The sequence below is a fragment of the Macrobrachium nipponense genome, chromosome 21 (assembly GCF_015104395.2).
Source record: "Macrobrachium nipponense isolate FS-2020 chromosome 21, ASM1510439v2, whole genome shotgun sequence".
Lineage (NCBI taxonomy): Eukaryota > Metazoa > Arthropoda > Malacostraca > Decapoda > Palaemonidae > Macrobrachium > Macrobrachium nipponense.
In genome coordinates this window covers 18,757,965-18,773,818 of record NC_087212.1, presented here as the reverse complement: position 1 = coordinate 18,773,818, position 15,854 = coordinate 18,757,965, and the positions used below count along the sequence as shown (strand labels likewise).

General features: G+C 41.9%; 1 protein-coding gene across 6 annotated transcripts in view; it reads right to left on the bottom strand.

The window, feature by feature from the left end:
* LOC135197820 (FHIP family protein GJ17503-like) overlaps positions 1–15,854 on the bottom strand; it is a 246,217-nt gene that overhangs the window by 78,325 nt on the left and 152,038 nt on the right. For all 6 annotated transcript variants that reach the window (XM_064224955.1, XM_064224954.1, XM_064224959.1 and 3 more), the window contains one exon: positions 9,326–9,526. In XM_064224955.1, coding sequence (XP_064081025.1) covers positions 9,326–9,526 — 201 coding nt within the window. The remainder of the gene's footprint in view (positions 1–9,325; positions 9,527–15,854) is intronic.

The following is a 15,854-nucleotide window of genomic DNA, read 5'->3' as shown; positions in this document are numbered from 1 at the left end:
GGAACTGCAAACGTTGTTTACATTCCAAGCGACAGAGAAAATATGAATAGAAAACGTGAATGGTTCCTAATCCTGCCACCCAGGGCAGGACGGTAGATCACCTGACCTACCTGCAGCGTGTGCCGTGAAATTTGAATTTCTGTCGGGGACGACGGAGTCTTAGCTATGTATATATCTGCCAGGTAAGTTGATTGTATGAAACTACATTTATCATCTGAAGCTTTAGTGATGAATTTAACAAAAATGTTCCATAATAAGTCATATAATCATAGGCACTGTTTTCTACCAAGACAGAAAGGAAGAAAGGAAAATTGATATACCAGGGTTTCATGGATTTTACTCTGCCTTTTCACAAGAGACATTTGGCATTCTTTTGTTAAGCTGGAGGTTTTTTATTCAACTGAATGATATAAGTTAAACAAATAAGTAAATCGAAAGTTTTGCACAGCAGTATGAACAGACCAATATCCAAACAGATATGGTTTCACTCCTTTTGAATCAGTGGTTGATGTACTTATTTGGTTTGATCTTTTCAAACTTGCATTTGACAATACTGTAATAAATCTTAAAAAGAGCCCAGTATTGTGTCTATGCTTGAAATGTCTTCATACTGTCATTTTAAATTCCTATAAAAGATTTTCTTAAAATCTCTCAATACCTTGAAAACCTCCAATTCCAAAATTCATAAAGTAAAGAAATACACATACGTTGGTATTTTCTCTATGGCTAGGAATAATCTTAACAGTTTCAGCATAATCTTTATACAAAACATTTATATATATAAATTTATATATATATATATATATATTATATATATATATATATATATATATATATATATATATATATATATATATATATATTGTGACGTTTATAGATCGTTCGTCTACCCAAATATCAATTAAATAATTTGATTTGGAAAACGGCAGCCATTTCTTTAGAATATCAGCTGATTTTTAGTAAACGCGGGAAACCCAAAACCCGCCAGCTATAGCTAGGGAGTTCCCCAGTTGGGGGAAAAAGTCTTTTATCAGCTGTAGGGACGTATCTCAAAAGGGAAGGATGAAGGCAGATTGGTACTTCTTAGGACCTAGATCTTAAGCTCCCTTTCCTGTGACCCCTCTGCTGGCTGTATGCTTTGTTTTCCAGGATTTGCCTTGATCGTGGGGGTTAAGCTGACTTCCAACCCCCAAGCAACCCACCTGAATTCTGCCTCAGTGGGCTGCGAGACGTGATCTCGGACAGAGGTCAAATTACCTGCCTTCCTGTTAGGCCTACCCAGGGTGTGAGTGGCACGCCGATGACCCAGGCCTCAGACAAAGGGGGGCCCATGCTTTTCTACAAAGAGCCACATTTTCTACAAAGGTCCACACTGAACACGACATCCAGGTACGTCTTGTGGAACAGCATATTGCCAGTCTCTCCCAACCTATTATCATTTTGATCCTCATTCTCCAATTCAATTTCCAGCAACAAAAGGAATTCATCCCTTTGTTCCCTCTCACTGCCTCATGGCCGCAATGCTTCCCCTTGTGTGATCGTCCCAGACCAATGGAGTCATTGCATACTTCAGTGAAACCTTAAAAGTTCCTTCTCCCCAGTATTAGAGAATTAATTAATCAAAGCAAGAAGTCATTTTTTCTTTTATCTCGTTTAATCTGGGATTCTTTTCCAGATTCCATGAGTCACGCGCCGTCTCTCTGCCCGCAAGTGTGCATTACCCCAAGTGAATGAAAATCAGCTTGAATTGAAGAGAGATATAAGCCCCAACGTGGGGGCCAATATCATTTACCTTTTCTCCAGGCCAGCACGGGCCTTTTTTGTAAATAAATAGCTGTAAAGTAACGAGCTGAGTTTTCTGGCGACCTTTTCCTCTTAAGAAATTAATAATAACTATCAGTTTTACGGTAAGTTCAATTAATTTCACTTGTCTTCCTTCAATTATTTCCGTTTACGTATATAGCCTCTCTCAAGGCCAGCTATATACGTAACAGTGGCGACGCTTGCCACGAACCTGGCTCGTAAATCGCGTTATCCATTGTAAAACGTAAACTGTAAATTATTTTACAAAAAGCAAATCAAGCACACTTGCAGGGAAAGAAGACACACTGACTCACGGTAAGGTATTCCATTCATTAATATGTATTCTATAACCAATGTTAGCTTTAAGGGTTACGTTTAAGTATTTCTGGATGAAGTGTTTAAAAGAGCGTAGGTAGAAATCTTATTATTGTAACGGCCAGAGCGCCGAGCGAATTCTGTTATTTTGTAAATCGCATTGTTGTTGTAGGAGCTCACACGAACACGTGTGCAGATAGATGCCAGAAAGGACCAGATCAAACTAGGAAGTGCTTTGCCAGGGTTTATTGCTGTATTAGAAAGCCTAGCTAGTTAGGAGTGTTTTACTAATAGTTACGGCAAAAGAAGTGTACAATTCTTTTGTCTGTGATATGTTAGGGTATTCATTTTTAACTTAGTTTTCATTCCAAGTGTTGGTAACCGCTTACCTCTCAGCTAATTCACCTTAGCGCACTCTCGCGCCTGCGCGGTCTCAACCAGCCTTCGTTTTCGCTCACAGCGGCAGCCATGTTTGTTATCTCTTTCAACATAGCTAAACAATTTAAGCAAAGTAACGTAAGTCTCGAAGTTTTAACGTAAATAATATCAATCTCGGTACTAGTATCTATCGTTCTGCCAGAGAAATTACCGTAATTCGCCTTTAATAAGAAACTAAAAGTTCGTGTTGTAAATTACCTTCACATTTACAGAGAATCAGCTGTTTTGAACGACATGCTGTGCGCCAGCAGCGCTACCCAGCTCCCTCACGTGTTTCACCTCGCATCACTCACTCGCGCGCTGAGCGAAAATTTCATTTCACTTCGTACTTAACGTAACCTCATTCACAAGTGTTTGCTAACATTTTCATTTTTAAATCCTTACCGTCATTTCACTGTTCACAGGGACCTAGTAATCTTACATAAAGTTAACATAAATCTCAAGTAGAGTAAATTACAAGAATTGTTAACGTAAAACGCATCTTTGTAAAATTCATATTGAAACGCAAATCATTTCATAAGCGCCAGCCGCTTCATTTCACGTTAACGTAAGTAAATCATTTAACGCAAGTTGCGTCATATTAAACTAACATTAGTAGTTCAATTCAAATATAAGGGAGTTCATTCATATATGATTTTTCACCCTCTCCGAGAGAGAGAGAGAGAGAGAGAGAGAAGAGAGAGGAGAGAAGAGAGAGAGAGAGAGAGAGAGAGAGAGAGAGAACCAGAACCCAGTATTCACGAAGCCAAGAGTACTACATCTTACCATTAATTATAACATGCAGAATTAACCTTATTTTAGTCTCTTGTGTCTTTCATTTACACAGCGTGATATGTACGCGCATGTGTCCATTGCAGTTTGCAAGCATTTATTTATTTCATTTACCGAGTACTTCAGCGAGGGACTGAGCATTTTCAATTATCATTACCTGTCGTTGCCCGAGTGGTCTTGTTCATTTTTATCCCAAAAGACTTGCGTGTACCGCAAGCACAAACCGCACAGTGTGCCATCGCAAATTCATTACTTCTAGACAGGGAAGTCGTTACCAGTTTAGGACTGGCCACCAGTGCACGTCAGGTCTTACCATTTTACAGTGCCACTAATTCTTGACACTGTCCATCGACTGGCTGCTGAAGTACTCCCACCTTTTACTTTCTCTCCTCCACTATTACCCTCTGCCATGAGCAGTGCCATTTCACTTCAGTATATTTAAGTATACTGCATGTAGTGTCCGGGACACACCAGCACGATACCAGTGCTCAAAGGGAACGCCTCCCGAAGCGCCGCAATACCAGCCCTAAGTGCTGACAAACCTGCGTGTCCGTCCTTACGGAACGCCCAAGTAAACCTGCGTGTCCGTCCTTACGGAACGCCCAAATAACTAGTGTGTCCGTGTACAAGGGTCAGTGATCCTTCGGAACACTCAACCAGGGAACGCCTCCCCAAAGTGCCGCCATACCAGCCCTAAGTGCTGTCAAACCTGCGTGTCCGTCCTTACGGAACGCCCAATTCATTAATGTCCGTGTACGAGGATCAGTGATCCTTCGGACCATTCCAGGGGAACGCCTCCCAGAGTGCAGCAATACCAGCACTACTAGTGCTGCCCAAGGAACGCCTCCTCATAAGTGCCGTGCACCTGTATTGGACCTACAGGTAGCCCATTCCAACGTCTCCCAAGTTGGGAACGCCCGTAAGTGTGACGTACGCCGCACACTGCATTCGATTTTTTCACCTCATCAGAGGGTGCCATTCACAAGGTGCCACCGAGCACCCAGTCTTTTCAGACTTTTCATTGCCACGTCGCAGAACACATTTCCAAGTGAGTGCCACTGTCCCACAGGAGGCCACATACCATTCCATTCAGTACCCCTTTCACTGGCCATTGGTTTCATATTCCTCCGAGCCTCTACTGCAGCCTAAGGGAAATGTCTTCCCCTGCTTCCCGCGACTTCTTTGCCAGAGAGCTAGAGAAGCTCGGAGCCCTCATAACTCTCGGCAAGGAGGCTGATTACACTGGACCAGCACTTGACCAGTGGATAAAGACGCAGCAGGCTGCCGCGCGTCTGCAAGAAAAGGAAGAAAGAGAAGCGGAGGAGAAGGCCAGAGAAGCAGAGAGAAAGGAAAGAGAAGAAGAGAGAAAGCATGAGCTAGCTCTCCTAGATGACGCAATCTCTCAGCTAGTTTCTAAGCCCCAGACCATGAGCTGGACTCCCGGTAAGAGGTGGTTGCGGAGGTTCTGCACCACTTGTTGTGTGCGTGGGCATGCTGTGGATTCCGACCAGTGCCCAAGTCGGTCTCTACCTTGGGAGGAGAGCTTCCAGGGTGAACTTCTCCAAGGCTACCATGTAGCCCTGCCTGATGAACAGTCTCCTACGGCCTATCAGTGGGTACAAGTCATGGCCGACACCGAAGCCCAGGTCTCCCTTATTTCAAGAAAGGCATTGCCTAGGGGTGCCAAAATCCAGACGAACGAAGAAATTCAGTTTGAATGGATTGACGGTAACCTCTATTCTGTTCCTTTGGTCCTTCTGAATGTAAAAATGCCCTTTCTGGACCAGGTGACCAAGGAAACCACATTGTGCCGCCTGGGCATAGTTGACCAATTTCATGATGTTTATCAGGTAATATTGGGCCGAGATCTACTTAAGCCGTATCTCCCCTGGACGCAGCTCCCACTACCAGATGCACCGGATCCCTGCAGCATGCCTCATAATCAATCATCAGTTTTAGATTCAGAGGCTAGTGCCTCCGATGTCCCAGACATCCCTTTTATTTGTGAACCTGGCCCTGACCCAGTGTCAGAGCCAGACGTTTCTTCCGCATCATCTAAGCCTCTTACCATTTTACCGCCTGCCTCCTCCACTTTGGAAGAGGTAAGCCCACCAGTTAACCCCGGACTTGCTTCCGAGGATGATTCAACGGAGGTTTCCTTAACCTCCCTACCTCACATCACTGCCAGAGAGGACTTTTCACCTGTGCCAGAGCACACTGCCAGCCTTGGTGACTCCACAGATTCGCAACCTGTGGGGCCATCTCGGCCTTACCATCACCAGTTGGCCATGGAAGGAAAGGTTCTTGGAACACGTTCTGTTCTGCCTAAGAGACTGTGGCCGCAAGGGGTCACCAATGTCTGCCAACTACGGAGTGTGCGCGAACCACAATATTCCTGCCATCGCAATGGCCGTCACCAATCCTTCTTCACTAGGACCCCCAGCTAAGGGCCCTATAACAGTCGCACCCCTCCAAAGCATTATCACGCCGAAGCCACGTCAGAGCCGACGACGACTCTGGCGCTCAAATCTCCCTAATACGGGAAGATCGAATCCCCGAGGGCAAACGTCGATAGACGTCACTTAATCACCATTGAAGGTATCAACCACATTAAACTGATCCTTCCGACCGTCCAATTGAGGGTCACCAGACCTCACTTCTCCAGAGTTTGTACCCTTGCAGTTGCAAGCTACATCCCAGGAGGTTACGACCTCCTCCTAGGGCAAGACATGAAGTCTCCCTCGCATTCCAAAAAGCCTAGGGGTCCTAACCCCACGTCAAACCACTCCAAAGCACGGAGTCATCGAAATTCTACTTCCTCCAGGAAGTACGTCCACCAACAGTCTCCCCCGCTACCAAGGAGGGAGATTGATCATTCGCAGTTCCGTTGCAAAACCTGCAACGTAATAGGGCACTCCACGAATTGGCCTAGGTGCCCTAGCCGACTACCAGCAGCGGACAATGTCCATTTTCCACAAGGCTTAGCCTTCCAAAAGAGACAGGGGCCTCTGTCTCCCATTTCCAAGGGCACGCTGAGAGGTATTGCACCTCCAGTACCCGCCACAGGTCCAGTCGACCTCAACTCTCTGCCAGTGCCACTTGGCAGCACTGAGCAGTGCCAAGCTCCGTCCAGCCTGGACGTAGAGCCACCACAGAACTTGACTTCTGCGCCTGGCCCTGAGTTAGTGCCGGCGCCTAACCTAACCAAGGATCCTCCTACAGGAGATCCTCCAACAGGCATGGAGCTTACCGCAGCCCATGGCCAATCCAAAGTCCATGAGTCTTCTTCACCCTCACCACTGTCGCCCGAGGATGAACCTCGGGCAGACCTAACCTTCATACCTCCTCTGGAAAACCAGGAACTGCCCGACCAGGAGTCAGCCTGGAGTTTTTCCCCTTACGACGGCTGTCGCAGCAGCCGAAGTGAGGGCCTCCCCTGCAGTAGGTTCCACCTCTACGACGGTTGCTGCAGATACCGAAGTAGGGTGTTCTCCTGAAATCCCTCAGGCTACCACTGCCTCTGCTCCTGCCGGCGTTTCTGGCCTTTCCCCAGAGTCGGTGCCTCCGTCTACTCCAAGGACTGGTATAGCCAGGTCCTGGAGGAATAAGAAGAAGAAGAAGAAGAAGAAGAAGGGACGTCATTAACATACTAACAAAAGAGCCACATGCTCTCCTTGACACCTGTGCCCGAGGTACAGTGTCACATTCGTTTGCAGAGTGATCCTGGCACCTACCCAGAGAAGGTAGCCAGCCTGATCTCTGCCAGTAGAACTAACCCTCTAACCCCTAGCCATGGTGATACTAACCCTTACTTAAATATAATTACCTCATTACATTTCCATCCTGGTAATGCACTAACCACTCATCATCCCCACGCGTCATTACCTCTCATGTATTTTAACAGTTCCGTCGCTGAACTACTGCTGTGCGTACCACACTCTGGAATGATTGCGTCTCCCTTTAACTGTATTGAGTAGGTTAGGCTAATGATTTAGTACCAGGGCATTAGGTTAGTAGAAAGTAGAATTTTCAAGTAACCTTATCTAGGGGTAGAGTAGACTGTCGTCACAGACAACCTGTAGTTATTACTTAGGCTAGATTACATCACTACATTAAGTTAGTACACTTAGCATCTTTGCCTATAAGTTAGGTATGCCATTGTAGTCAGCCGTATCGCTGCTCAAAAAACTTCAAGTTAGAGTAGGAGAACTGGGTAGTCGAGACGATCAATTTATTTAAGCCAAGACCTTCACGCCCGAAAGGGAGTGAATGCCTTCTTAACAGGGGGAGCTGTGACGTTTATAGATCGTTCGTCTACCCAAATATCAATTAAATAATTTGATTTGGAAAACTGCAGCCATTTCTTTAGAATATCAGCTGATTTTTAGTAAACGCGGGAAACCCAAAACCCGCCAGCTATAGCTAGGGAGTTCCCCAGTTGGGGGAAAAGTGTCTTTTATCAGCTGTAGGGACGTATCTCAAAAGGGAAGGATGAAGGCAGATTGGTACTTCTTAGACCTAGATCTTAAGCTCCCTTTCCTGTGACCCCTCTGCTGGCTGTATGCTTGTTTTCCAGGATTTGCCTTGATCGTGGGGGGTTAAGCTGACTTCCAACCCCCAAGCAACCCACCTGAATTCTGCCTCAGTGGGCTGCGAGACGTGATCTCGGACAGAGGTCAAATTACCTGCCTTCCTGTTAGGCCTACCCAGGGTGTGAGTGGCACGCCGATGACCCAGGCCTCAGACAAAGGGGGGCCCATGCTTTTCTACAAAGAGCCACATTTTCTACAAAGGTCCACACTGAACACGACATCCAGGTACGTCTTGTGGAACAGCATATTGCCAGTCTCTCCCAACCTATTATCATTTTGATCCTCATTCTCCCAATTCAATTTCCAGCAACAAAAGGAATTCATCCCTTTGTTCCCTCTCACTGCCTCATGGCCGCATGCTTCCCCTTGTGTGATCGTCCCAGACCAATGGAGTCATTGCATACTTCAGTGAAACCTTAAAAGTTCCTTCTCCCCAGTATTAGAGAATTAATTAATCAAAGCAAGAAGTCATGTTTTCTTTTATCTCGTTTAATCTGGGATTCTTTTCCAGATTCCATGAGTCACGCGCCGTCTCTCTGCCCGCAAGTGTGCATTACCCCAAGTGAATGAAAATCAGCTTGAATTGAATGAGAGATTATAAGCCCCAACGTGGGGGCCAATATCATTTACCTTTTCTCCAGGCCAGCACGGGCCTTTTTTGTAAATAAATAGCTGTAAAGTAACGAGCTGAGTTTTCTGGCGACCTTTTCCTCTAAAGAAATTAATAATAACTATCAGTTTTACAGTAAGTTCAATTAATTTCACTTGTCTTCCTTCAATTATTTCCGTTTACGTATATAGCCTCTCTCAAGGCCAGCTATATACGTAACAATATATATATATATATATATATATATATATATATATATATATATATATATATATATATATATATATATATATATATATACATATATATATATATAATTAATCAGTAAAAGAAAACTATGCACATAATTATCAAGTTAACTTCTAAGAAATCTTTACATTGGCTAGTAGATGTGACCTACAATTAGCATATTGAATTATTTACTGTGTTAGATAAAAACATAATTTATAAAGCACACTTGAGTGAAATCCCCTACTTCTCAAATCTGATAAATCTAAACAGAACACCTATCAAAATATGATAAGACACTGACATAAGTTCAGCACATTATTAAAAACAGTGAGAGTCCTGATGACATACTATACTAGGAATTAGATCTGTAAAAATTACCACTTACTTTTGATAATGAACTATTACTTTTATTCTTATAACATGTATAAGAAAAATTGTCTCATTAAGTTATACTATATAGACCTTTTCTGAGGTAACATACAATGGTATGCAAATATAAAAAGTATCTTTTTGAAAGTTATGGGATAACACAAATTATTTCAAACTACATTAGTTCAACCCTTACTTGGCAAACTGCAGGAATCAGGTTAATGAGTCGCTGAGAAGTTTTTGATGCAGGATCCGAGGGATGAGTAAGACGAGATCGCTGAGACAACATAACATGAGTACAAGGTGCCAAATATTGGAAAATGAGGGCCACCATGAGATCTTCACAATTAAGTTCAACCAAAGTCCAAAAGAGACTGAGTGTCACTAGGCACAATTGCTGAAAAAAGAAAAATTAAATTTACTTATACTACATTACTGCATAACACAATAAAAATACTTTATAGTATACCTCAAGTTAAAAATTAGATTACCATTATTAATGGCGAGGGGTACTGATGAATATTTTTCATCAGTGACAGGTTTGATGCATTTTAAGTATAAACTAAATTAATATGAACTTTCAATAATATCACCTTCAAACAATTATAATTAAATTTTCAAGTGGAATAAAGAGCTAATCAACAAAGCTATGTACATCATAAGCCAACAATTCATGTATTAACTCAATATGTAATTCATTTCACAGCTCAGACCAAATAACAATAAATTTTGTGTATATATTAATAAAAATAACATGTATGTATTGACTTCACCTAATGGTTCAAGTTAATGTGCTCGATGGGTTGGAGGAGGGAGGTAAAAGGCTGAATTTCTTAAATTGAAGTTGTACCTAAGAACTTATCGAGCATGCCCTGATCTTGGTTGCTCTCTTTTCATACAAAATCATTCTGCAAGAAACAAATGAGTTGTGCACCCCACTGCCTTGGAAAATCATTCAGCAGTGGGGTTATCTCCACAAAAACACATGGACTTTTGTTAATGTTTGCAATGGTCTGCTGCATCTTGCTAATGAGGAGCAGCTGTGGCTGTGGTTCTGGTGCCTGGTCCTCATCATAGTGCTGCTGCTTGTGAATCTCCAAAGTTCCATCAACTTCTCATTTGTTCAATAGCTCCTTGTCTACCTACAGTAACAAAGCAAAATCCTCCTCCTCCAATTCCATTTTCTTAAGGTTTTGTTCACATCCATTTCAGCCAAGCCCTTAAAACCATGAGCATTCTGAGAGCACAGTTTCTTCCAGCTGCCATTCATACCTATGGGCGAAATTTCTTATGAGCAGCATATCGTTCTTGCAATATTTCTCCATTGCTGGTACAAAATGGCTGAGGAACAAATTCTAATACAAGAAAAATGACTGACACCCTAGCCTTGAGATCCAACATCCATATAACTGGGAGACAGGCCTTGGGGATGTTTTTCAGCACTCAAAGATTCTCAGCATGATACACCAGCAGTCAATTGAGCTTAGTCCTACTCAACTGACCCCAAATAAAATAACCACACAGCCTGGCATAGCCTTCTCCTCCTCCTGAATAAATGGTCTGGAATTTTCTTCCAGTAAAGACCAATGCCATCAGTTATAAATATTTGTTCTGGAAGAAACTGCTGCTCCTCTTTATACTATGTAAACATGGCAAGGAATTCAACTGCTGATTTGTTGGCCAGAGCACTTTAGCCTTGGCCTGAGATGCTGAAGAATGTGTCAATGCTTGAACCAAATAAACCATCCTGAACTTCCCTTAAATTCTGCCTTTCTCATCAACAAACTTTGTCTTGAGGTCTTCAAACAAAGCCAACACTTTCTCATGATCAAAAGCTGGCTTCTAAAGATACAATGACAATTTTGCCATTAATCCAAAGGAAAGAAGCTGTTCCACTTCTTCATTTACTTTCCCTCTTTTTTTATGGTTTTCTTCATCCAAGGAGCATTATTCTTGACATAGGCTGAAAACTGTGCCTTACCTTGAACCACTGTGCAACTCATTCATAACATTTTATACAGCAATCTTCTTTTTCAACAGAATTGCATATGCTTACTTGCCTTAGTACTAGAAACTTTCTTTGAAGCCATGGGACTAACTATTAAAATCCAAATTCAGTTCAACTAAGACACACAGGCAAGCACATTTAAAATTACTGCCAAGAAATAATGCCACATGACAAAATGCTAAATTAAACATAACTTACAACAAAATTAATTTTTTCATACTTTTAAGCTTTTATATGGTTTGTTAATATGCATTACTTTACTGTACACAGGTACATATATAATTTTGTATTTCTATCATTTATTTTTATTATTTATCTTTATGTGAATTAGCACATTTCTAGTGAATTTTGTATTTTTATGGCTGATAACTGTGTGGTGGAACTATGTACACAAAATAGATCAGTGCAAACTGTAGCTGAACATAATGTAAATAAAAGAATATTTTTAATATCTTTGAGCTTCTACATTTTTTCATAATGTAGATTTCACTACAGTATATTATATAGTCTTAAATTTGTTCTTATGTCATTTGGTACCTTTTATTGATTATTGCGTAGGGGTGACTCATGTCAGTAAGAGGAAGAAAACGACACAACCCTTAGGCTCCCAGAAGACGAAGAGGCAAAGTAAGTCCTTAATCTTCAGCACCTGGCTTGAGATCAAGGAGGGGGAGACAAAGAAGAAAGTAATAAAGATGATGAAGAAGATGACGAAGACAAGAGACATACGCAGCTTCCTCGTAGGGGTACTATTACCGTACCTCTCTCAAATAACAGAGTCCATTTTGTCCATTATAGCCTGAATGAAAACCTTCAATGGACTGGCAACTGTTGATGATGACGTCATGGTGGTAGCTGGCTGTGACGTCACGGCAGCAGGCGGAGTGAGTGATGTTACAGATACTGTCAAAATGGGCAGAGATGATGCTGGGAATAACATCGTGGAGTGCAATGGACTCTGGCCCTTAGTTGGTTGCCTCAATACTGGCAAGCAAAAAGGCAACCGAGAATGAAGCGCAGTTAGTGATGGCTTCCACTAGGTGGCAAGACACGCAACTCACAGTAGTGAAGGCTGGGAGGAGGGGGGCTGCTAGGGGAGGCAATGCTGGAAGGCAAGAAGACATGAAATGGGACAATAGACTTACAGGGAGGGTATTCTAGGGAGGCCCACACACACATACAACATTGTGTGAATTGGTCCCTAAAACAAAGGAACAAGATTGTACTGCCTCCTCCCTCCCCGGAGGTACCACATCTCCCCTTGAGAGAGAGGGGATGGCATTAAACAACATAATATCACCCTGAGCAACTCCCGATGCTTCCAAAGATGAATCAATGGAAGAAAAGGAAGGAGACAAGGCATCAATAAACAATGAAACAGAAGGAATAAGTCTGGAATTAGAGGACGCAGAAACATCCACTTGAGGATGGAAGGAATCCTTCCCAAGATGGATGTACCGACTACCTACAATACTCCTTCTTCCTGTAAGTTCTTCCACTGCTCAACAGGCCAGGAGCAACACTCTGGGCAAGGATTGGTTATATTATGAATATTGGAACAACACCTACAGCTAGTTGTATGGGGGTCAGTCAAGGTGGAAGCTAGTTAGCACACAGGAACCCTGGAAGGCTGGGACACATACATTGATGGTCATGTGACTTCTTAGATTTAATGGAGGAATCCTTAATGAAAAACCGGCTTGGGAGGAGGAGAGCAAAAGCGAACTTCTGCTCTCCAAGGCAGTTGAAGAAAGACTGAGTCACGGGGTTTGAGCGTGGACACTGACCAGCTTCCAACTCATCTATGCTTTAGATGGCAATGCCACTGATTATGTACTTGCACATACAATTTTTTTATTATTTTTAACTAGTTTCTAGCTGGCACCAGAAGATTTATCCTAATGTTAAGACCGAAGGTTTGTTCTACATATGAACAAATCACAATGTGGGAAGTTTATGATTGCCTAATTCTATAATTCAATTGCAACTTTAGCTGCTTTGTTTGCTCTCTCATTCCCATCTATACTTACATGAGCTGGTAACCAACAAAAGCTCACCCTAATATGATTGTGGAAGTACAGGAAGGCCAGCAAATCCTGCATTTCTTGTATGTACTAGGTGGTGTAAGGGCATCAACTCTTTTAATGAAGATAAAAGACTACTTAAGTCAGAATATGAGATAAAACTTTCACAAATCTTTCCTTTTTAAAAACATATTTTACAGCTTCAAGCACAGCAGGAAAGAGGTAATTTCTTCTTGATTACATCATTTCCTACTATCGCACAGCCAACTCCATCTTCTGACTTAAAGCCATCAATGTATATGCTGGAAAGCTGCATATGCACTGAAAGTGGAGAAAAGAGTCAGCAACCTGCCACATCCCCTACATTGCATATCCACCAGCCATCAACTTTTGGTCCTCACACTAAGTAGGGGCCTTGCTGGTTTCAAATAAAATGCCAAAGAAGAACCAAGTTACTAGAACCTTCCTGGAAAACAAAAGCAAACACTGGGAAGTGTAGATTAATCCTTAATGGATGGATAGTACCCTCATATGAGTAGCAATAACAGGTTTTGGGTGGTGGATGGATTCACTCTTGGCGAGCATCAACATTATGTGCCACTGATTTGGAGAAAATGGGCGAGAAAGTGGTTCCAATACTTCAGTTGCCCATATACAGGCAGCCCGTGGTTACCGCCGGCATCAGTTAGCGGCGTTTCAGTTTTACGGCGCTTGTTAAATACAATCATAACTGGGTTTTACATGCCGTAGGGTTTATAGCGCCGCTGTCTGGTTATCCTTTACTTCACTTTATCTAGTAATACTGTTATCCTTTACTTCACTTTATCTAGTAATACTGTATGTAGTCTTGTATTACTATCTGTGTTATAAAATACAAACAAACTGATCATGTTTTGGTTTGGAAAAATAAGCCGAGGGCGGAGGCAAGATTATTTTGCCGTATTTAACTCAATTCAGAGCGATTTTCTTGCTTCTATTTAGCGTAAAATAATCTTTAGAAACTATTCATATGTGACAAGGTTGTTTTTCTTTACATGAAGAGTTTTTAAGCTGAAAATTAATGTAAATAAGTGAACTAGACTTGGTTATTTTTTTCGTTGATAGATGGCACTGTTGTCTGGTTATTGGTATATATTTCGGTACTTGCTGAAGAGACCCTCCTAAAATACAAACATAACGAATAGGCATCTTTTCTTGGGCTCTTTGAAAATGTTATGCTTTACTTCACTGTATCCAATAATAGTGTATGTAGTCTCATATTACTACGTACAGTAGTACTGTAAAATACAAGCAGAGAGATGCATCCATCAATTTAAGGTGCCACTGTATTACTGCATGAAGTGACAACTGCCCACAGTAAACACACTACTGGCTCATCTTTTGCTTTTCTTTGGGAAGATGAATTTATGTGGCCATTAACTTGTCAATAACATCACCAAGGAGATGAAATATCATCTTTCACTTTTCTTTAGGTAGATGTATTTATGGGGCCATATGCTTGGCAATGACATCGCTGAGGAGATGGAACATACAGTCTTACTTTAATCTTGAGTCAAGTATAGTTTGCAATTTTAATTAGTAAATCACTGTATTCCTTTAACCTCAACAACACTTTCATCTCTTAATTTATTTACACTTTTTCCTTGCAAAATTTCTTTTTTTGGAGTAAATGATATCTTTACTAATTTACTTATATGAAATATGCAACTAGCTTGTTACCACTTACTGTCTCCAGATCTTTAAATTCTTTGTATTTGGAAGATGCTTGTACCTCTATTAACAATGTCCCAATACCCACAGACATTTTTGGCTGGCTGCCTAAACCCAAAACTACCTCTCCATGGGCTTCAAAGAAGTACCAATCTTCAATTCTGCCACCATTTAATTGCACAGTTGAGTATTTGTCATAAGATACTGGTTCATAAACATGATATTGTTAAACTACAATAAAGTTTTGTACATACTTACCTGGCAGATATATACTTAGCTATAGTCTCCGACGTTCCGACAGAATTTCAAATCTCGCGGCACACGCGACAGGTAGGTCAGGTGGTCTACCTTACCCGCCGCTGGATGGCGGGCGTATGAACCAATCTATCTCTCCAGCCAGATTTTTTTCTTTCACCTGTCTCCTGAGGGGAGGCTGGGTGGGCCATTAGACGTATATATCTGCCAGGTAAGTATGTACAAAACTTTATTGTAGTTTAACAATATCATTTTTGTACATGAACATCCCTGCCAGATATATACTTAGCTGATTGGCACCCTTGGTGGAGGGTAAGAGACAGCTAAAGTAATAAGGAGAGATAAGAAACAACTGATGTTGTAGGATATAAATAACCTTGGTTCTTACCTGTTCAGGCAGAAGACTTCATTGATACTGTCTCTGAGTCTGCGTTGCCTGGAGAGCTACAGCTAGGACGTGACCTGATGCTGAAAGACTCTCGGATCTACCACTGGGATATATGATCCCTTTGGTGTGGTAGAATCCAAGTCGGATCCTGTTAAAGGGAGTTCAGTTTCTCCCTATCTTAACAGGTCCTAACCACTACTACTGCAAGGAGCCACACTCATCAGACCACCTAACCAAACTACTAAAGATTAGTATTACGACCTAAAGAGATGCCTTCATGCATCCTCTTTAAGGCAAACCAACAACAACAAATACAAGGGGAAAAAATTTATACTACTAA